The sequence below is a fragment of the Schistocerca americana genome, chromosome 3 (genome assembly GCF_021461395.2).
Source record: "Schistocerca americana isolate TAMUIC-IGC-003095 chromosome 3, iqSchAmer2.1, whole genome shotgun sequence".
In the NCBI taxonomy this organism is placed as follows: Eukaryota; Metazoa; Arthropoda; class Insecta; order Orthoptera; family Acrididae; genus Schistocerca; species Schistocerca americana.
Window position 1 is genome coordinate 525,922,023 of NC_060121.1, and position 23,266 is coordinate 525,945,288.

At 39.1% G+C, this 23,266-nt stretch overlaps 1 protein-coding gene across 4 annotated transcripts in view; it reads right to left on the reverse strand.

The window, feature by feature from the left end:
• The window catches only part of LOC124607036 (tonsoku-like protein), a 276,592-nt gene that overhangs the window by 38,007 nt on the left and 215,319 nt on the right, over positions 1-23,266 (reverse strand). For all 4 annotated transcript variants that reach the window (XM_047139207.1, XM_047139205.1, XM_047139204.1 and 1 more), the window contains 3 exons: positions 19,628-19,855; positions 13,377-13,552; positions 1,093-1,268 (listed from right to left, as the gene is read on the reverse strand). In XM_047139207.1, the coding sequence (XP_046995163.1) occupies positions 1,093-1,268; positions 13,377-13,552; positions 19,628-19,855 (580 nt within the window). The remainder of the gene's footprint in view (positions 1-1,092; positions 1,269-13,376; positions 13,553-19,627; positions 19,856-23,266) is intronic.

Sequence of the window (23,266 nt, forward strand, 5' to 3'; positions counted from 1 at the left end):
CACAGATGATCATCTAAAAGAGAGCACTGTGTGTTAATAAACATAAAGAGTTCAAAAATAAATTGCTGCAGTATTGTGCACCTTATTTAACAAATATTTATCAGGTTCATTACTAGCAGGACAAGAATCAAAGAAGATATGTTATGAGACTTCAGAGGCATTATGAGACTTCAGACGCATAACTCCAGGCCCGTAAAGCTTTAATGCGAGCAATATGATGAAACCAGAGAAAGAAAGAAAAAGAAAAAAATCAAACAAAGTCTAATGAAAAAGTGTGCAGTGAGTAATATGGACTGTTTTGACATGTCTTTACAAGATGACACAAATACCAAATGATGCCATAAGGCTGGCAAACATTGTTCTGATGTTTATGTTACCTTGTATTTCAATGTGTATACTCCAATATTACTCATACATCAAAATATTTTACTGTAAGCGAAAAAACAAGCAAGAAAATCAAGTCAAATCGAATGTTACAGCAAGACCTGCTTGTACGTAAATGTTTAGTATAACTGGATAACAGATGAAAAACACAGGACTATTAAAAGAGCTTTATGGAAACAAAATATTGGGCTGATTTAAGTAAACAGTAAAAATATTATCATTTTCAAACCATTTAAGACATTATCTTTCCTAAAACAAAAAAATCATGACAAAAACACTTTTTGCAGTTTCATAGATGGAATCTGAATAAATAAAATTTTCAACCATTCTCTTCAACTCTCAAATGAAGTAACTTTTTTCATCAATCAGTAATTAGCTACTTACACAAACTATACAGAGCAAAATAAGAAAAGATACTGCTTTTGAATAGTGCCAAGTTTTATGTTTCTGTTGACAGTACAAGGTGTGATGCCACCTACCCACAATTATACTACCTATGTAGCACACAAACATCAATTTTTATATTTAGATTTGGTAAAGAAACATGTGCTGCAAAGGTGTATTTACACAACAATACCCTACTTCTGAACCTGCAAACTTTTCCTCCTTCACTCCTGTTAGTAGTTTCTGACAAGTAAGAGAAGCATAAGGACATATCAACAAATTAATCTTTCAAACATGTGGAACATTAATACTGCATTTACAAACCTTCATTCCATCATCAGCCAGACTGTTCCCTGACAAATTCAGCGAGAGGGTATTTTGATAGCGAAGTGCTTGGAAAACTGGAGACAGGGATACTGAAGTCAGTGCAAGATCTGCAAGCTGTAGGCACTGTGTTGCTTGGCACATTTCCAGCACCTGAAGAACATGAGCATCTGCAACTACAACATTAGAGAAGATACCAGCACTTGTTACTTGTCTTTGACAATAACAATGTTTGAGTTTTCTCACATTAAAAATCAATTATCAATAGAACTAATGTATATTTTGAGCAGCAACAGTGTTATGTCAAAAAAGGGAAAAAAAATTTGTAGGTTTTTACATGAGAACACAGCATGATTGGCTAGAGTATTAATACAAAATAAAACAGTATCTCTGTCACACACTTCTACACTACAACAATAATTCAAATAAAATGTGTAGCTACAAGAGCCATTTTAAAGGGGTCCTCAAAATAATGGAAATTCCTGCACTAACAAAACATTCCTTTACATACTCTCTAACAGCACTTTCCTTACAGTTGATGAACTGGTGGCTCTTCTCATGTTATTTAAGAAGTGTATTACAATATATCTCTTTGGGAAGCTCTTTACCAGCTGCTCAGGAGATAAAATGATACACAGGAAGGGATTCGTAAAATTTCTGAGTGAGAGAGATATCATATATAGACAAATGTGGGATGTTTAGGTGGCTGCAGTGTTGTCAGAACCTGTGACTCATTAAGAAAATGTCTACGTTTCAGCCTCTCTGTGAGCAAGCATATTTTTGTTATCCTAAAACAAAACTATGCAAATCAGTATTTGTTTTCCTTGGATTCTTTTGAACTCTAATAAGATTTGCATAATCCAGCACACCAACCTACATCCACATCCATTCACTGCAAACCACTGTTAAACAAATGGCACAGGGTACTTCCCATTGTATCAGGTAGTGGAGTTTCTTCTTGTTCCATTTGCATACAAAGTGTGGGAAAAATAACTGCTTAAATCCCTCTGTATTTGTTTAATATTAACTCTCAAAACTGTTTAAGTAGGTCTGCACACAAAGTTGGTGTTCTATTGCAAAGAGCCTGTCAGTTCAATGGTTTAAGTTTTTCCACGAGACTTTCTTATCCATTGAACAAAGCCGTTACCATTTGTGCAGTCCTTTTTTTTTGTATATGTTCAATATCAACTGTTATTTCTGTTTAACATGGTTCCCACACACTTGAGCATTCTTCAGAGTGTGTAACATAAGTGTTTTTGTAAGCAATCTCCTTTGTAGGCTGACTGCATTTACCCACTATCCTACCACTGAACTGTAGTCTGCCAACTGCTTTCCATACAACTGAGTCTATGTGATCCTTTCCTCAGATGCCATCAAATAGTTATACCCAGGCATTTTGTATGAGTTGATTCATTACAGTTGTGACACAATGATACTGTAGTAACAGGATACTACATTTCTGCATTTTCTGAAGTGTACAATGTTACATTTCTGAACATTTAAAGTACGTTGAAAATATTTGCACCACTTTGAAATCTTATAATGATCTGACAAAACTTTTATGCAGCTTTTTTCAGATAGTACTTTGTTAAAGAGAACTGCATAACTGGAAAAAAGGGTGAGGTTACAATAAATGTTGTCTCTCAGGTCATTAACACAATCGAGACTGGCTCACTCACTCTGGATGGGGCAGCTGGACTGCTATTTTTAAACACATTTTTCGGAAATCATAGCTTTGTAATAGTTAATGCAGTAAAGTCATCTGATGTTTCATTTCAAATGACGAAACCTCGTTTATCTGTTCTTAAAAATCTTGCTATAAAATATTAAAATTAGCAGATTAAAAAAGATTTACTGAATCATGTTCTTATTCCGGGGGAGCGGAAGGGGGGGGGGGGGGGGGGGGGTTTCACCCACCTCGTTCACACCATTCTTACAAATAAACTGCCTGAGTGTGGTTTATTTTGGAAGAATAAGGTTTAAAAAGAGTTACATCACGATTTGGACACCACCAGGACATTTCTTTGCAGCACTTCTTTCTTCTGCCTCTTAGTGAAATGGAGCAGCCTTTGGAGACAGGTATTGGATGAGATTTTTTTCTATGTAGGTGGTATTTTTTCCACAAAATGTCATCCACTAAGTCCACTTGGACCAAGAGCTGTAGAGGAATTAACCTCTTACCACGTGCTGCCTTTGGCGCAGACCAACTCCCTAATTATGTAAGACATTGGGAGAGAGTACACATTTTTCTTTTTTCCTCATCTCTGTCTCAAACAACATGAAAAAGTTCCTGATGCCCATTACAATCAAATGAAAGAATAACTTTTTCCGCTATTTGAACTGCTTTCTCTTGAAAGGATGAGAAGCAATCACTTGATCTGATTTATCCATTACTACTTTGTGAATATTACGATCCAGAACTACTTCTGGTTTTGCTTTAGTCATTGGTCCCACATGACCACACAATTACCTCTGTTGCTGAAGCAGTGTGGCATGAAGAAAGCATAAAAAAAATAAACCATCCTTCATGTTCCTTCATTTTAGGCAGCGCAGACATTCCCTTCTCTCTTTCAAAAAAATCACATCATCAACTGTCCTTCCTTGATTCTTGGCTTTGCAACCATCGGTTGAGGAAGATCCTTTCTGTTAGCGATGTAAGTGTCTACTGCCCTTGGCTTGCACTGCCATGAATAAAGACAGCGGGTGATATATAATTGTGATCCTTGAATACTGTATAACCTTTGTCAAAGTAATTTTATAGTACTTTCTTCAAAAATGCCATAACACCTGGCTGCTACATGCCGTTCTCAGTTCATATTTCTGTCCTAAGTATGTACCCAATCAAAGCATTGCCAACAACAAATGACATTACTCATCTGATTTGCTCTTCATGTAAACATGAAAATGTATTTGTCCTTACAATTCAAACTTTTAAAAAACAGTCATTGATTTTTGGGTTTTCACTCAGTACAGGTGAATTATTAGTACAAAAAACTCTTAAATATCATCAATTTTTGGCTTGGTCCACTTTCTACATACACTGTTGGCTTTCAACTTGGTTTGCCATCTGTGCTGAACTATTATCGAACCAGCATACCGATTAGTTTCAGTGGTTACTGCTTTGTCTGGGATAAAAACGAAATGATCATATGGGATTATTGGCTGGGAGAGACCACATCTGGGGGCTGTTTGGCTGCTTGACGAAAGTCTTTCAATTTGACACCGTTTTGGGACTCTGCATGTCAATGAAAATGAGATGAAACGATTGGAATGACACAAACACCCAGTCCCAGAGTGAAGAAAATCTTTTGACCTGCCAAAGAACTGAACCTGGGACCAGTGATCAAGAGGCAGTGACAGTAACCACTAGACCACGAGCAATAGACCACCTGACATAAACAATGCACAAGAATCAGCTGGTGTGGGAATGGTGTCAAGTGGTGCCTGCACACCATCCCAGCTTCTCATCTGCTGTCTTCAGTAGTTACAGCAGTTACAATGACAAAGTAGCATACAAAGTGCTGCTGTTGAGTATAGATGTTAAGAATTCAAACATTATGCAGTAGCAAAATGCAGAGACCCTTTCCTTGTGCAGTCCACATGGTTACCAACAGTGGGTAGAAAGCACAATGGTTGCAATGAACCTTTTCCTTGTGCAGTCCACATGGTTACCAACAGTGGGTAGAAAGCACAATGGTTGCAATGAATTTTTAAGTACAGCACAAGCAAGGTTCAGGCACAGTCTGCCCGATTAATTGCCGCTGATTGAGTCATATTTGGGCTCCGTCCCAACACACTTCACTTCACTTAAGCAGTCAGGAATTTCATTTTATACCTCATAGGAACACACTTATGTTAATAAGTTTTGCTTAAACAGTTAAAAGTACTTGAGAATTCTGTCTTGAGCAAAATTCAATTTATTCTTGTTCACTAATCTACATACATGTTTCGGCATTGTTATACCATCCTTAACAATGTTATGAAAAGGAAAGTTGCTACTCATCATACAGCAGAGATGCCGAGTTGCAGATAGGCACAACAAAAGGACTGTCACAAATAAATAAAGCTTTCAGCCATTAAGGCTTCTTCCAGCAGCAGCACCAGCGCAAGATGGGAGCGGTGACTGGGTGGGGGTAAGGAGGAGACTGGGATGGCGAGGGGGAGGGATAGTATTGTGGGGGTGGCGGACAGTGAAGTGCTGCAGGTCAGACGGGTAGGGAGGGAAAAGTAGTGGAAAAGGAGAGAAGTAAAAAGACTGAGTGTTTTGGTGGAATGACTGCTGTGTAGAGCTGGATTTGGAACAGAGAAGGGGCTGGATGAGTGAGGACAGTGACTAACGAAGGGTGACGCTAGGAGGGTTACGCAGTGTTTGTATGTTTTGTTACAGGTGGTATTTTAATAGTCTCTAATTTGTAACTAATAACGAAACATGGAACTGGCCAAGGTAGGGTGGCTCACATGCCTCTACGATACAGACAGCCGTAATGTGGCGAGGTCATACTAACCTGTCGTTCCTGGACAGGGGCAGCAGTCCTTTCAGTAGTTGCAAAGACAATAGCTTGGATGATTGGCTAACCTGACATTGTAACATTAGCCAATGTGGTCTTGCACTCTTACTGTGAATGGTTGGAAGGTAGGTGAAACGATAGTCGTGTTTTTTTCCCTTACCTGACGGTGTACAGCACTACTGTATGGCTTAACAGGGTTGGCATTCTGTTGGGTAAAATATTCCAAATGTGAAAGAATTCCACATTCGCATCTCCAGGCAGGAACTGCTCAGGAGGATGTCATCATCAGAGAAATCAAGACTGTCATTCTACAGGTTGGAGCATGGAATATTAGATCTCTTGATAAGTTACGTAGGTTAACAAATTTAAAAAGGGAAATGGATAGGTTGAACTTAGGTATGGTAGTAGTGTTGTGCAGTGGGAGGAAGAACAGTACTTCTGGTAAAGTCAGTACAGGGTTATTAAGATAAAATCAGATAGGGGTAATGCACTAGTAAGCCTAAGAACGAATAAGAAAGTACAAATGAGTGTAAGTGACTATGAACAGCATAGTGAACACAGTAATATAGCCAAGATAGACATGAAGCACACCTACCAAAGTAGTATAAGTTGATATGCCAACTAGCTCCATATATGATGAAGAGATTGAAAGAATAAATAATGAGATCGAGGAAATTATTCTGATGGTGTGACTGGAGTATGGTAATAGGAAAAGGAAAAGGAAGAGAAGGAAGATTAGTAGGAAAATTGAACTGGGCAAACAAATGAAAGAGGAAGATGCCTGATAGAATTTTGCACAGAACATAATTAAATCATTGCTAATACTCGGTTTCAGAATTATGAAAGAAGGCTCATATGTGCAATAAACCTGGGGACACTAGAAAGTTTGAGCATGATTACATAATGATAAGACAGAGATCTCAGAATAAGATTTTAAATTGTAAGAAATTTCCAGGGGCAGATGTGGACAATGATCATAATTTATAGGTTATGAACAGCAAATTAAAACAGAAGAAGTTGCAAAAGGGTAGGGAATTGACATGGAAACACTGAAGGAAACAGGGGTTGTTGAAAATTTCACGAGTAGCATTACACAATACTGAACTGAAACAGAGGAAAGGAGTACAACGCAAAATGAATAATTAGCTTTGACAGATTAAATAGGAAATACAGTAGGGGATCACACAGGTAAAAAGATAAATCCTCCCTTAGGAGATATTGAATTTAACTGCTGAAATGAGAAAACATAGAAATGCACAATGGCTAAGCAGGAGAGGCTAAATAACAAATGCAAGGCTGTAGAAGCCTGTGTAACTAATTGAAAGACAGAGGCTGCCTGTAGGAAAATTGAAGATACCTTTGGAGAAGACAGAATTTACTGTATGAGCATCAAGAGCTTAGACAGCAAATCAGTATTAAGCGAAGAAGGGAAAGGTGGCAGGAATACGCAGAAGGTCAGTATAAGGGTAATAACCTTGAGGACAATATTATATAAAGAGAAGAAGTAGGTGAAGGATGAGTTGGGAGATACGATTCTGCTAGAAGAATTTGGCAAAGCATTTAAATACCTAAGTGGAAACAAGGTCCCTGGAGCAAATGAATGATATTTCCATAGAATTATTGAGATCCTTGGGAGAGGCAGCCATGAAAAATGTATTCCACCTGCTGTGCAAGATATGTGAGTTGCAAGATACACGAGTCAAATGAAATACTCTCAGGCTTCCGGAAAATGTAATAATTCCAATACCAAAGAAGGCAGGTGATGACAGATGCAAATACTATCAAAACATCAGATTAATAAATGATAGTTGACACATTTTGTAGATTTAGAGAAAGCTCATGACAATGTAGACTGGACTACACTCTTGGAATTTTCAAGGTAGCAGGAATAAAATACAGGGATCAAAAAGATATCTACACCTTGCACAGAAAATGAGATTGTAACTGTAGGAGCAGAATGACATGAAAGGGAAGCCTATCCATGATGTTATTCAATGTGAACACTGGGCAGTCTGCGAAGGAAACGAAGGAGAAATTTGAGAAGGGAATTAAAGATCAGAGAGAAGAAATAACTTTACCATTCCCCAATGACATTGTAATTCTGTCAGAGACAGATAAGGACTTGGAAGAGCAGTTGAACAGAATGGATTAGTGTCTTGAAAAAAGATTATACGACTAATGTCAATTAAAAGTAAAACAAGGGGAAAGGAATGTTGTCAAAGTAAATCAGGCAATGCAGAGGGAATTACATTAGGAAACAAGGCATTGAATGTAGTACAAGAGTTTTGCTATGTGGGTAGTGAAATAACCGTTGATGGTCAAAGTAGAGAGGATATAAAATGCAGACTCGCAAAATCATTTCCAAAAAAAGAGGAATGGGGTAACTTCTAATATAAATTCGAGTGTTAGGACATCTCCTCTGGAGGTATTTGCCTGAAGCTTTGTATCAAACTGTATTTAACTTCGTATCAAACTGAAATGTGGACAACAGCCATTTCAAATAAAATGACGGAAGCTTTTGAGATGTGGTGGTGTAGAGAAACAATGAGAATTAGATGGGTAGATTGAATAATAAATGAAGAAGTAGAGGAATTGGAGAAAAAAACAATTTATGGCACAACTTAACTGAAGGAAAAGATCAACTGATAGGACGCATCCCAATGCACCAAGGAATTGTCCGTTTGGTAATGGAAGCAAGTGTAGGGAGAAAAATTGTAGAGGGAAACCATGGCTTGAATGTAGTAAGCAGCTTGAAACAGATGTAGGCTGTGGTAGTTATGCAGAGCTGAGGCATGCACGGGATACTGGCATGGAGAGCTGCATCAAACCAGACTCCAGACAGCGACGGCAACAACAATAACAACGAAAAATATATATTTTTCTATAGCATAATTCTTGTATTTTTCATTGTTTCTGTTATTTATTTACTACTTCTGAAAAGCTGATACTATGACTACAATTATTTCTTTTCCTGTTATGTTTTTGATGTTTGTATGAAAGTGTGCCAGATCATGAATTAGAAATCATACTAACAGGGTTCAAACTAATAATATTTGTGAGTGTGAACACTTAAGTTTCACAATTTTTTTTTCTGTGATCAGGACTGGTATAGGAAATTCATTTCATGGTGACACAAGTTCAGTTCCAATTAAGTGTTTTGATCTGATCCCTCTCACTTCTTTGCGGAATTGATTAATGGCATGTTTTTAGGTATCCTGACATGTTATTGTTTCAATTTTATACACAATATTTCGACAACCAACCCACAAGTCTTCTTCAGAAGCTGTGAGTACACATAACAGCAAAACCTGTAGCACCCGAGAAAGACAGCACGGTTGGTCATCCAAACATAATGCATAAAATGGGAACAACAACTTGAGACGAACTACAGGAAGTACACTGTTGACATGTATCAATTTTCTATTTCCTGACAGTTCCTTAAGGGCATAGAGCATAGCTACACTGCAAAGAGCTGCATAGTTTTTCTTATACTACAGTTTTTTGTATGTATTAGTTCTACTCAATAATTAATTTCTGTGGAGAGCTGTTACACTATCTAAAATGTTTTAGATCCATATCAATGTTTGTTGGTCTACGGTTCACTTCCATATAACGTACCACAAATTTTGATTTAAAGCTGACTTTTTTTTTAGTGTTCTTACGTTCTCCATGTATTTAGTGTCAAAATTCCTAGTCATCTCCTCAATAAATCTTGACACATAGTTTCGGCAAGTGCACTGACAAATGCTAGATGTTTTATCTTTCTCCATGGTAGAGTTTATCATCAACAATCTCTTTCATATTAAACAGTCAGTTGTGTAGGCTATATTTAGCCCTAGTTGTCAACCCTGTGGTGAGCTGCTTTATTGTTGTAGGAATGGTAACAACATTAATTTAATTGTATGCTTATTGCCCTTGTGTATGTGTGTGTGTGTGTGTGTGTGTGTGTGTGTGTGTGTATGTGTGTGTGTGTATTTGTCTGCTGGTGTGTTCTTGATTGAAACAAATGTGAAGGAGACCTCATGCACTTAATAAATAAATGAAACAAAACCACAGGGATCATGCCTGAACAGTAATCGTGCAACCGATATGTGGTACATATTTATTCACAGAAATAAAGCAACTTATAGTATTAAATATATGGAGCATAGTCAAATGAAAACTGACATGTCTAAAAGTTCTGAAAGAGAGTAGCTCTTTGCAGAAACTAATCATTGAATGTAACTACTAAGCAGAAAGTATTATAGCAGACAGGGAGGATATACTAATGAATAAACATATCTATTGTCTGCATTGTGCTCTGTTCTCAAGGAATTGTTAGAATGTAAAAACAAACGAACACACACACACACACACACACACACACACACACACAACAATATAGTGTTCTTAAAATGTCCTCCAAGAAAATTGGCGATCAGCAGCATGATCCGTTGTTTGTCCACAGCTTTTCTGAACAGTGATTATGTGATCAATCCAAACGATTGGCTTAAGTTCTTTAACCAGGATAATTTTGTATGTTCTGGATCATGTCTGCCATCAATCTTTTCTTCAAGTATTTGTTGCAACAGGTTGTATTTGTCATTGCACATTATACGGCCAATGTATTAGTGCCTTCTTGTCTTGATGGTATTGAGAATTTCTAAATCTTTGTTCATATGCAGCAGTATTGCTACATTAATGACTTTATCTGACCAGTAATAAGGAAGACAGACACCAATAAGAGGAAGCAAATGTGCTACTTCCTCAAGTTTGTCAATCTGCCAAAGAAACTGACGATCACCATATCACATGTATGTATTTGTTTGTCCAATATTACTTACATTTAACAGCAAAATTAAGGGAAATCCGTTAAGGACAGTGTAACAGCAATGAAACATTTATGGGAAACTGTTTTGCTCAAGGTTGGATCCTCAAATATATTTTACAAAATATGACAAGGAGCACAAAGTTGGAGGCCTCCCTTTGTGTCTAATAAATTAGATTAGATTAGATTTACTTTCATTCCAATTGATCCGTAGTGAGGAGGTCCTCCTGGATGTGGAACATGTCAGAAAAACAACAATACATGACAAATATTTACAACTAAAACAAATAAACTAATGTACCATTCCACAGGTCCCAAGTGGAATGATCGTCATTTTTAATGAACACTAAGAGTCATTTTACAAATACTAATGCACTGAATTTAAAATAAAAAACGTTTTTTATTTATTTATAAGGTAATAAACATGTAATACAACTACTGTAATACTTATTTACAATGAACACATTACTGCACTGAAATGGTGCAGAAGTTAGATTATACTTACACACACACACACACACACACACACACACACACACACACAAATTTTCAGTGAACACATTACTGCACTGAAATTGTGCAGAAGTTATGTTGTACTTATATACAAATCAGTTGGTTTTACTAAGAAATTCATCAATGGAGTAGAAGGAGTTGGCCACCAATAAATCCTTTAGGCTTCTCTTAAACTGAATTTCATTGGTTGTTAAGCTTTTTATGGCTGCTGGCAAGTTATTGAAAATGTGTGTTCCTGAATAATGCACACCTTTTTGTACAAGACTAAGTGACTTTAAATTCTTGTGAAGATTATTCTTATTTCTAGTATTGATTCCATGAATTGAGCTGTTGGTTTGAAAAAGTGATATATTTTTAATGACAAATTTCATTAAGGAATAAATATACTGGGAAGCTGTAGTTAGTATCCCTAGTTCCCTAAACAGGCTTCTGCAGGATGTTCTTGAGTTCACACCACATATAATTCTTACTGCACGTTTTTGTGCCCGGAAAACTTTAGCTTGGCTTGATGAATTACCCCAAAAAATAATCCCATATGACATTATGGAATGAAAGTAAGCATAGTATGCCAGCTTTTTCATTTTTATATCCCCTACGTCTGACAAAATTCGCATAGCAAACAGAGATTTGTTAAGACGCTTCAGCAGTTCTGTGGTGTGCTCCTCCCAATTGAATTTATTATCAAGCTGTAATCCCAAGAATTTAACACTGTCCACTTCTTCTATCTTCTTGTCATCATATGTTAGACATATACTCTTGGGACACCCCTTACAAGTTCTGAACTGCATGTAGTGTGTTTTTTCAAAGTTTAGTGACAAAGAATTGGCTAGGAACCAGTGATTAATGTCCACAAATATTTTATTGGCTGATCTTTCTAAGACTACACTTGATTTGCTATTTATTGCAATGTTTGTATCATCGGCAAACAAAACAAACTTGGCATCTGGTAATGTTACTGATGAAAGGTCATTGATATACACAAGAAAAAGTAAGGGCCCCAAAATGGAACCTTGTGGGACCCCACATGTAATTAGTTCCCAGTTGGATGATGCCTGATAGACATGTATCAAGCTCTTTCCTAATAACACCCTTTGTTTCCTGCCAGAGATATAAGATTTGAACCATTTTGCAGCATTTCCTGTTACACTATAATATTCTAGTTTACTTAAAAGGATATTGTGATTTACACAGTCAAATGCCTTTGACAGATCACAAAATATACCAGTTGCCTGCAATTTTTTGTCTAATGAATTAAGCACATTTTCACTGTAAGTGAAGATAGCCTTCTCAATATCAGAACCTTTTAGAAATCCAAACTGTGACTTTGACAGTATGTTATTTGAGATAAGATGGTTATAAAGACGACAGTACATTACTTTTTCGAAAATTTTTGAGAATGCTGGTAACAGTGAAATTGGACGGAAATTTGATGCTATTTCTTTGTCTCCCTTCTTAAACAGTGGCTTAACTTCAGCATATTTCAGCCATTCAGGAAATATTCCACTGATAAACGACTGGTTACACAGATAGCTTAATATGTTACTTAGCTCAGAATCACATTCTTTAATTAACTTTGTTGATATTTCATCATACCCACTAGATGTTTTTGATTTTAAAGATTTTATGATGGACATTATTTCTGTTGGGGTAGTGAGGGTCAAATTCATATTATGGAAATTACTTGAAATGTCTGGTCTAAGGTAATCCATAGCAGCATCTACCGAACCTGCCAACCCCATCTTTTCAGTAACAGTTATAAAATGTTTGTTAAAAAGTTCTGCAACACTATACACATCTGTCACCAATGTATCATTTACTCTTAATGCTATTTGTTCTTCTTCATGTCTGGTCCTACCGGTCTCCTCCTTCACTATATCCCATATTGTCTTTATTTTGTTATCTGATATGACTATCTTTTCCTTGTAATATATTTGCTTTGACATCCATATTACAGTCTTTAATATTTTGCAGTATTTCTTATAATGTGCTATAGCATCAACATTGGAAATGTTTCGGATTGACAGATACATGCACATTATGCACATTATTAAAACCTGCAAAATGAATATCACTGTCATGGTCTTTCATGGATACGTGAAATAAGAGCCAACCAAGTTAGCCTCAAACTTACACAGTTATCTCTCCACCACAAAGAACGAAAGTATGATATAAAAACTGATTAATAATTATGATACAACTAACAAACTTTTTTGGCAAACAGATGTGCACATTGTTATTGTCAGATAATTCTTTGGTGGGAATAAATTAAAAAGGTTCTTTAGATGGAAGTGAAAAAGCCTTTGGTTCTTTACACTAAAGACAATTTTATTTTCAGAGACCATTGGCAATAAATGTATTTCATTTCTTTATCCATAATTATCAATGTCACATTCATGAAATACCATTCATGCACAAGGATTTTATTTATATTACAAACAGATATTGAACAGTATTACCTGACTGCAAACTAGCGGCAGCTTCCACATATCTTTCTGTCAATGGTGGTAGGTTCCATGACACAACAGATGCTATCAATTCATTGCTACCAGTTATAAGAGAAATCGGGTCATCTTCAGCTAGCAATGCTCCATCACTGGTTTGAAGAGTGAGTGTTGGTCGCAAGCCTTCTAAACTAGAGAGGGTTATAATGATAATGACAAAGATAATAATAACAACAAAACTATTATGAAATTGGATGCTTATGTCATTATTGCCATTCTATGTACTTCAATTATGTTTCACGTCTTAATTAAACATTACTTTCAACTAGTATCTACTTTTTATTTTCCATTAATAGTATCATTGAATGAAACAGTACATTCACTAAGTGATCACTTGTATAAGCTACATATGGTAATCAAAAAAATATACATCTGAAATTAATTCTGATATGTAGAAATCAGATCAATGGTTCTACAGTGAATACAATGTTGTTTGCAAAACATAAAACAAGCTCTGACACATAAGATTTTAGTTTGTTCCACTAACTGCACAACGTATAATCTAATGTTATAGAAATTATATTGGAGAAATGAAAATGTGAGAGATTAATACAAAATAAATGCCATAGTTAAGGATAAGAAATATACTGAATCTAAGTTAAATTTACATGTCTTGTTACTTTATGCACATATTACTACTAGGTGCAGTTGAACCCCACTGCATCACACAAAGCTTTATGATCTAATTTTCTTAGTTTCCATGCAGCTTTCGTTTTATCCTCTGTGAAATCTACAGTCAATTTTTTTTGTTTTCTTTGCAGTTTGTCTACCAGCATCGTTTCTCATCTGTCAATTTTATGACTGCAAGTGTTTCTGTCTAAAGTTTTTGACAAATTTATTTGGACAATTTCTAGACATCTTCTGATATGTTGAATCCAAGGTAAAGTTTTCAGTTTTTCTGTCTATGTTAAAATTTTCTGGGTAAGTTGTGTTGCTGGGAGTATGAAAACGTGGCTATAAAATTTAAATTTTCTTTTCAGATGTCTGCCTTGAGGTTTAATAATAATAAAAAATTTGTGATAAATGTAAATACAGATGCAAATTTTCTTCAAAATGTGGAAACACAAAATTACCTAATAGATGCTATTCATAGTGCAATGTATCTAGATGAACTTTTTCAGAGATAATTTGAAATTGCTTTATTTTCTGCATATAAATATGGCGAATGTGTTCGGTTTTCATTTCCTGGTATAGTACTTCCACTGGCAAAGCCCGTATTGGAAATGTAAGAAGAATGTGTTTGCAAAATAAAAAGTGCTTTAATGCAACTACGTATCAGTGTGCTCATTGCTCTGGTCCAATGACAATTATGAGCAGCTGAATTAGGGTTGCCACCTGTCCCTTATTGTATGGAACGTCTCATATTTGAGGTTAAAATTTTGCATTCAGTATTACGAACTGTTGTCCCATAAAAATGAGTGTTTGTCTTTTTTGTCTATAGATAGTCTAAAATATATCTAAAAACAAAGATGATGTGACTTACCAAAAGAAAGCGCTGGCAGGTCGATAGACACACAAACAAACACAAACATACACACAAAATTCAAGCTTTCGCAACCAACGGTTGCTTCGTCAGGAAAGAGGGAAGGAGAGGGAAAGATGAAAGGATGTGGGTTTTAAGGGAGAGGGTAAGGAGTCATTCCAATCCCGGGAGCGGAAAAAATACATATTTGAGTGCCATTCAGGTTCAAAGTAGCTCAATTACCGTTTTCTCTTTGGAGCCTCAGGAAAAGGAAATCTCACGACGTCTCAAAATTTGGTGGTAAAGCTGAGCATACTGGATTATTTACCTTGTCCTTCACCACATTCTTCTGTAGGTCTTCCCTTCCAACTCCTAATATGACTATTCAGGCTGTTTGAGACTAAATCTATGTAAATTGTGAAGTTATCAAAGGTCATTGAAGACATCAATGTTAAGATGTCAGATTCTGATGAAAATTCTTACAACTTCTAGAAAGAAAGTTCAACAAGCAATATCAGATCAAAATAGCTGGGAATCATCATAAACGGGGGTGAAACCTGATGCTGGACAATGCCACAAGGCTCAATACTCCATCTGTGTGCATGGATTCTCTGTATCTCACAGCAGTGAGTCAGACCTTAAGCAACATAAAAGGAATACAAAATAACAAATTGAAATAAAAAATCTGGATCAATAATCTTCCAATCAAGTGACTTGTCAAACACAGAACGATAAAGTAACGAAGGGAGAAAATTTGGTGGAAGATATATTAGCTCCTAAGTCTCTAAATGGTGAGACCACACTTGTTTCTAAAAACTGTTTCTTTTCAGTTGCAACAGCAATAAAGGTAACTGGAAAATCTTTCCTCTCTGTGTAAGATACTATACAGCTACAAGCAGTTTACAAAACAAGTTGCTAGATTTTTACGGAAGTGCCAATGAAAACACTAGTTCAACTCCTCTCATTAAAACGGCCTCTAACCTGCCTCCTACAGCACCTGTTCCTATGCCTCTGGTTGCTACTGGCTTTGATCTAATGTTGTTTATTCAGTTTCATAAACACCAAATGCCACAGTTGATGACGGCAGTCCAGCAGCTCATTAATGCATTGATGCTGCATCAATTCTGCTACAATATGCAGCCATATTCACTGCACCACCTCCATGCATTCTACCACTCTGAGTTTTCAATAAACAACAAGAGAAATGAAATGAGTACTACACTCAGATCGACGATCACTGTGCTACACATCAAGTGCAAAGTAGCATGAAACTTTCTTATTTCTTGTCAATGGCCAGCACAGGAGTTTACCACCTCACTCAGAAGTTATTCCTGGCTAGTAGGCTGAGGTTGCTAGTTTCTGAAGATCTAGTTGCGGCCCTCACTAAGCATTAAGAGGATTCGGTACGGGTTACTGCAGCTCGTTACAAGTTCTTTTGATTGCAGAAAAAGCCAGAATAGACTTACCATCAGTGGGTCACTGAACTTAAAGGTTTGACATGACAGTGTCATTTTCAACATAGCTGTGGACAGTTCTATAGTGATGCAATGATTCATGATGCCAGCCAGTGCGATTCGTGAACAAATTCTCAAGCATTCTGATACTACTTGGAGACAAGCATTACAAATTATTGAACATGAGGACTTGTGTGACAGTGACGTGGAAAACTTTGAGGTAGCTCCCATTTGCAGTGTAATGCAAAGTTACAAACAGGTACGGCCTTGCGACTGACCACTGCGGGCAAACAGGCCACCATGCCGTAGGCCGAATAAACAAGTGTCAACACGTGTGTTCGCTGTGAAATCATGTTCCCGTTGCTTTTCCACAGATAAAAGACAAAACTGTCCTTCGCGGAATATGTCTTGCTTTGCTTGTTGAAAGCCATGTCATGTACAGTCTGTTGTGTTTGCAATGGAAAAAGAACTCAACCCATGATCACTCTTCTAAGTGCGGAGCACCTTTTCACTCAGTGAACAAAGCTTTTTCCAAGCCTGCTGCCAATACCAGTAATGACAAAATTCAGGGTGTGCCTTCAATCTCCGCCCCCTCCCCGCCAAGTGCTGTGCAATGACAGTCAAACAAACTGTTTGTGAACTTAGACACTGGTGCTTCCGTTACATTGCTTAATCGTGCAGTGCACAGGACTGATTGATTGCTTTCACTTACAAGTTACTGCAAAAGAGTCAATGCAACTGTTCCCAAATCGAGAAGGAAGCGCCTGTTATTACCTATGGTGTCACGAAGTTTCACCGTTATCTGTTTGGTTAAAAGTTTTCCCTAGTGACGGACCATAAGCCACTTCAGTATTTGTTTCAGCCATCCAAACCCTGTTCCTCCATGCACGGCTCAGAAGCTACAACATTAGGTTTTGGTATTGTCTCAGTATAAGTATGAAATATTGTACCGGCCCATGTCGAAGCATGGAAATGCTGACACCCTTTCTCGCCTTCCTATTGGTCCTGATTCTGAATTCGATGCTACTGCTGCATCTTGTTGCAAATCGATGCGCAGGAAACTGAACTTTTACAGACATCCCCCTGCACTATATCCGTACTGCTTGGTATCATTCAGTGAAAACCATTCAGATCTCTTTTGTGTGGCAATATTTTGCTCATTTGCACCGCCTCTTGATCCAGCATGGTGTGATTTTATTGCAAAATGGTTCTGCACAATCCCTTGTGCTTATTCCTAAAGTGTTGCAATGGTATGTCGTGTGACTGCTCTACCGAGGACATCGGGGAATTGCAAGCAAAAAACAGTTAGTATGTCAACACTGTACTTGGCCAGTCATGGTTGCCCACAATGAACAGATGATGTCACAGTGTCACGCATGTGATGAAACTCTATCGGTCCTGCCAAAAACGTTTTCAGATTGGCCAAAGTCTCAATCATTGTGGCAATGAGTGCATACTGACTTTGCTGGTTCCTTTTGGGACACTCGTTGGCTTATTGTTGTGGACTCTTGTAGAAAATATCCATTTGCAGTGCCCATGAACTAGAATACGTTGCACAGCACCATTCAGGCTCTGTCATCTATTTTTTGCTTGGGAGGTTTGCCTGAAGTGTTGATTACAGACAACAGACCACTGTTTACGGCTCAAGACTTTGAATAGTACTGCCAATGGTATTGCTCACCCTACCAGTGCTCTGTTTCGTGCTCAGTTGAATGGAGAAGCTGAATGACTTGAGCATACATTCAAGCAACAGATGAACAAACTATGTGCCTCCCATACATGGGAGCCAGTGCTGTTGCTCTTCCTTGCAACATATCGCTCCCAGCCCCATGACGGTCTGTCACCAGCGGAGCTTATACATGGCTGGCACCACCACACACTGCTCTAGTTGCTGCACCCACTGCAGCACACAGTGCCTCCCACACTCTGCAAATATCAGCAGTTTGCACCTAATGATTCTGTTATTTTCAGAGTTTGTGGTTGCAACAGGCACTGGGAGAGAGGAACGATTTTTCGAAATTTGGGTGCCTACAAGTATTTATGAACTTTCCGTATTTTTGTGAAAAATTCTGTATTTTAAGGTAAATGTTCCTTCTTTCTTATACCAAAAAGTGGCAATCCTAAGCTGAATGGTCTGTATAAGGTACATGCCATGTAAAATAATGTAGTATTGAGCTGTGGGACCTAGCACCTTCGAACAAAGAAACACTTACATTTATTTACCAGCAGAAGTTCAAGTGTTAGTATAATGCGAACACATTTAATATGGTAGTTTTCGGGGATGGGTGTTTTGAACCATGAGTGCATCAAATACTAGTAGAGGTTGGGCCTGAACTACTTCATTTATGACACTGCCAATCACACAAGCAACTGCATCATAGCTGTTACTGATCCCTTTTTGTGCACTGCAGTTTTCTTTTCTTATTTCATTCTGAAGTAAATGAAGAAGTCTCTGGTCTGTCACACAGTTTGATTATGAACTTCACAACACAGAACAGTTGGTGATTCCTACGACTATGTGTCAATTCTGCTTTCGCAGAAACACAGAACGCGGGTAAAGGCTGCTGCCCGGCAAGAGAAAGGGAGAGGCTTTTTTTCTCCACATTGCTTCTCTCCCCTCAGGCAGATATAATTTAATTTCTGTATGCTTGCAGCTGACTGCCAGTTTATAGGGTCTGCACTCTTCACTACAGCTTTCGGAAAACAAAACCTGTCAACGTTACTTCGACCACACCGGAATTCTTCCCCTATCATATGAACTGAGTTATTTTTTGTACTACTTCTATGCTAACTGCCTTGTGAGTTCTGCCTGTAGCATTGTCAAGTATGCTTGCTCATGAAAGGTCATAATATTATGCAGATTTTGGAATTAATGAATTAAGTGGGAGAAAAAAATAATGTGGAGAAAGACCTTAAACCAGAGAAGCAGTTCAATGGCAGGTAAATGCTGCTGCTTCTCAACAGAAACAATCCTTTGTCAAAAGCTCAAATACAACCAAAAGAAGAAAACAAGCAAAGACCATTTTGGGAGAAGAATAGATGGAAAAGTATCTTTCAAAATGGTCTCACACGTGTACTTCTGTCATTCAGTTAATAAGCATATGTGGTAAATTAGCAAGAGACAAGTGAGGAAGCACAGATGACAGTTAATGCTTCTTAAGAAATTCAGGTGCTGATTGTCAGAGTATCACAAAATTATAATTACTCAATTAACCACATCCCAAAATAGCAACACACTGCAATTCAAACTTATGAAATGAGATAGATGGTTGAGAAAAGAAGCTACGCACCTATAGTAGCGACGTGCTGTTTCTTGCACCAGCCATCCTATACTGAGACTGGCATCTGGAACTGGGATAAGAAACTTCTTATCCTCAACACACACTCTTATAGCATGTGCCACTGAGGCTTGAGAAGTGGATTGCAGCAAACGCTGAGATGATGAAATTTCACCACTGTGACTGGTACTAACATCCAGTTGAGACGATCTACCTTTGTGAGGTTGCTGGCGTTTCCACCTGCAAAATTAAGACTTATCAAATCATTCACAAATCACATTACATATTTTATCGATTTTGATAAATCTACAAGGTTGTAACTGATGGTGGGTATAGAGGATATAGAGTAACTGTAAATGAATACATGAAAGAAAAGGAGTTATGTCCTCCTGATAGTTAGATCATTTAGAGATGGATCACATCCTGGGATCAGACAAGGATGGGTCAAGAAACCAGATATTACTTTTTCAAAGGAATAACTCTGACATCTGGCTAACTCTTTTAACAATATCTTGGAAGACCTAAATCTACCACCCCATGCAACCATAAAATAACTTTATGATTACAAAAATAATCAACATATGAAAATATAACAATGTATAAAAACAAAGATGAGGTGACTTACCGAACAAAAGCGCTGGCAGGTCGATAGACACACAAACAAACACAAACATACACACAAAATTCAAGCTTTCGCAACAAACTGTTGCCTCATCAGGAAAGAGGGAAGGAGAGGGGAAGACGAAAGGAAGTGGGTTTTAAGGGATAGGGGAAGGAGTCATTCCAATCCCGGGAGCGGAAAGACTTACCTTAGGGGGAAAAAAGGACAGGTATACACTCGCACACACACACATATCCATCCACACATACAGACACAAGCAGACATATTTAAAGACAAGGAGTTTGGGCAGAGATGTCAGTCGAGGCAGAAGTGTAGAGGCAAAGAAGTTGTTGAAAGACAGGTGAGGTATGAGTGGCGGCAACTTGAAATTAGCGGAGATTGAGGCCTGGCGGATGACGAGAAGAGAGGATATACTGAAGGGCAAGTTCCCATCTCCGGAGTTCGGATAGGTTGGTGTTGGTGGGAAGCATCCAGATAACCCGGACGGTGTAACACTGTGCCAAGATGTGCTGGCTGTGCACCAAGGCATGTTTAGCCACAGGGTGATCCTCATTACCAACAAACACTGTCTGCCTGTGTCCATTCATGCGAATGGACAGTTTGTTGCTGGTCATTCCCACATAGAATGCATCACAGTGTAGGCAGGTCAGTTGGTAAATCACGTGGGTGCTTTCACACGTGGCTCTGCCTCTGATCGTGTACACCTTCCGGGTTACAGGACTGGAGTAGGTGGTGGTGGGAGGGTGCATAGGACAGGTTTTGCATCGGGGGCGGTTACAAGGATAGGAGCCAGAGGGTAGGGAAGGTGGTTTGGGGATTTCATAGGGATGAACTAACAGGTTACGAAGGTTAGGTGGACGGCGGAAAGACACTCTTGGCGGAGTGGGGAGGATTTCATGAAGGATGGATCTCATTTCAGGGCAGGATTTGAGGAAGTCGTATCCCTGCTGGAGAGCCACATTCAGAGTCTGGTCCAGTCCCGGAAAGTATCCTGTCACAAGTGGGGCACTTTTGTGGTTCTTCTGTGGGGGATTCTGGGTTTGAGGGGACGAGGAAGTGGCTCTGGTTATTTGCTTCTGTACCAGGTCGGGAGGGTAGTTGCGGGATGCGAAAGCTGTTTTCAGGTTGTTGGTGTAATGATTCAGGGATTCCGGACTGGAGCAGATTCGTTTGCCACGAAGACCTAGGCTGTAGGGAAGGGACCGTTTGATGTGGAATGGGTGGCAGCTGTCATAATGGAGGTACTGTTGCTTGTTGGTGGGTTTGATGTGGACGGACGTGTGAAGTTGGCCATTGGACAGGTGGAGGTCAACGTCAAGGAAAGTGGCATGGGATTTGGAGTAGGACCAGGTGAAACTGATGGAACCAAAGGAGTTGAGGTTGGAGAGGAAATTCTGGAGTTCTTCTTCACTGTGAGTCCAGATCATGAAGATGTCATCAATAAATCTGTACCAAACTTTGGGTTGGCAGACTTGGGTAACCAAGAAGGCTTCCTCTAAGCGACCCATGAATAGGTTGGCGTACGAGGGGGCCATCCTGGTGCCCATGGCTGTTCCCTTTAATTGTTGGTATGTCTGGCCCTCAAAAGTGAAGAAGTTGTGGGTCAGGATGAAGCTGGCTAAGGTGATGAGGAAAGAGGTTTTAGGTAGGGTGGCAGGTGATCGGCTTGAAAGGAAATGCTCCATCGCAGTGAGGCCCTGGACGTGCGGGATATTTGTGTATAAGGACGTGGCATCAATGGTTACAAGGATGGTTTCCGGGGGTAACAGATTGAGTAAGGATTCCAGGCGTTCAAGGAAGTGATTGGTGTCCTTGATGAAGGATGGGAGACTGCATGTAATGGGTTGAAGGTGTTGATCTACGTAGGCAGAGATACGTTCTGTGGGGGCTTGGTAACCAGCTACAATGGAGCGGCCGGGATGATTGGGTTTGTGGATTTTAGGAAGAAGGTAGAAGGTAGGGGTGCGGGGTGTCGGTGGGGTCAGGAGGTTGATGGAGTCAGGTGAAAGGTTTTGCAGGGGGCCTAAGGTTCTGAGGATTCCTTGAAGCTCCGCCTGGACATCGGGAATGGGGTTACCTTGGCAAACTTTGTATGTGGTGTTGTCTGAAAGCTGACGCAGTCCCTCAGCCACATACTCCCGACGATCAAGTACCACGGTCGTGGAACCCTTGTCCGCCGGAAGAATGACGATGGATCGGTCAGCCTTCAGATCACGGATAGCCTGGGCTTCAGCAGTGGTGATGTTGGGTGTAGGATTAAGGTTTTTTAAGAAGGATTGAGATGCAAGGCTGGAAGTCAGAAATTCCTGGAAGGTTTGGAGAGGGTGATTTTGAGGAAGAGGAGGTGGGTCCCGCTGTGACGGAGGACGGAACTGTTCCAGGCAGGGTTCAATTTGGATGGTGTCTTGAGGAGTCGGATCATTAGGAGTAGGATTAGGATCATTTTTCTTCATGGCAAAGTGATACTTCCAGCAGAGAGTACGAGTGTGGAAGTATCACTTTGCCATGAAGAAAAATGATCCTAATCCTACTCCTAATGATCCGACTCCTCAAGACACCATCCAAATTGAACCCTGCCTGGAACAGTTCCGTCCTCCGTCACAGCGGGACCCACCTCCTCTTCCTCAAAATCACCCTCTCCAAACCTTCCAGGAATTTCTGACTTCCAGCCTTGCATCTCAATCCTTCTCAAAAAACCTTAATCCTACACCCAACATCACCACTGCTGAAGCCCAGGCTATCCGTGATCTGAAGGCTGACCGATCCATCGTCATTCTTCCGGCGGATAAGGGTTCCACGACCGTGGTACTTGATCGTCGGGAGTATGTGGCTGAGGGACTGCGTCAGCTTTCAGACAACACCACATACAAAGTTTGCCAAGGTAACCCCATTCCCGATGTCCAGGCGGAGCTTCAAGGAATCCTCAGAACCTTAGGCCCCCTGCAAAACCTTTCACCTGACTCCATCAACCTCCTGACCCCACCGACACCCCGCACCCCTACCTTCTACCTTCTTCCTAAAATCCACAA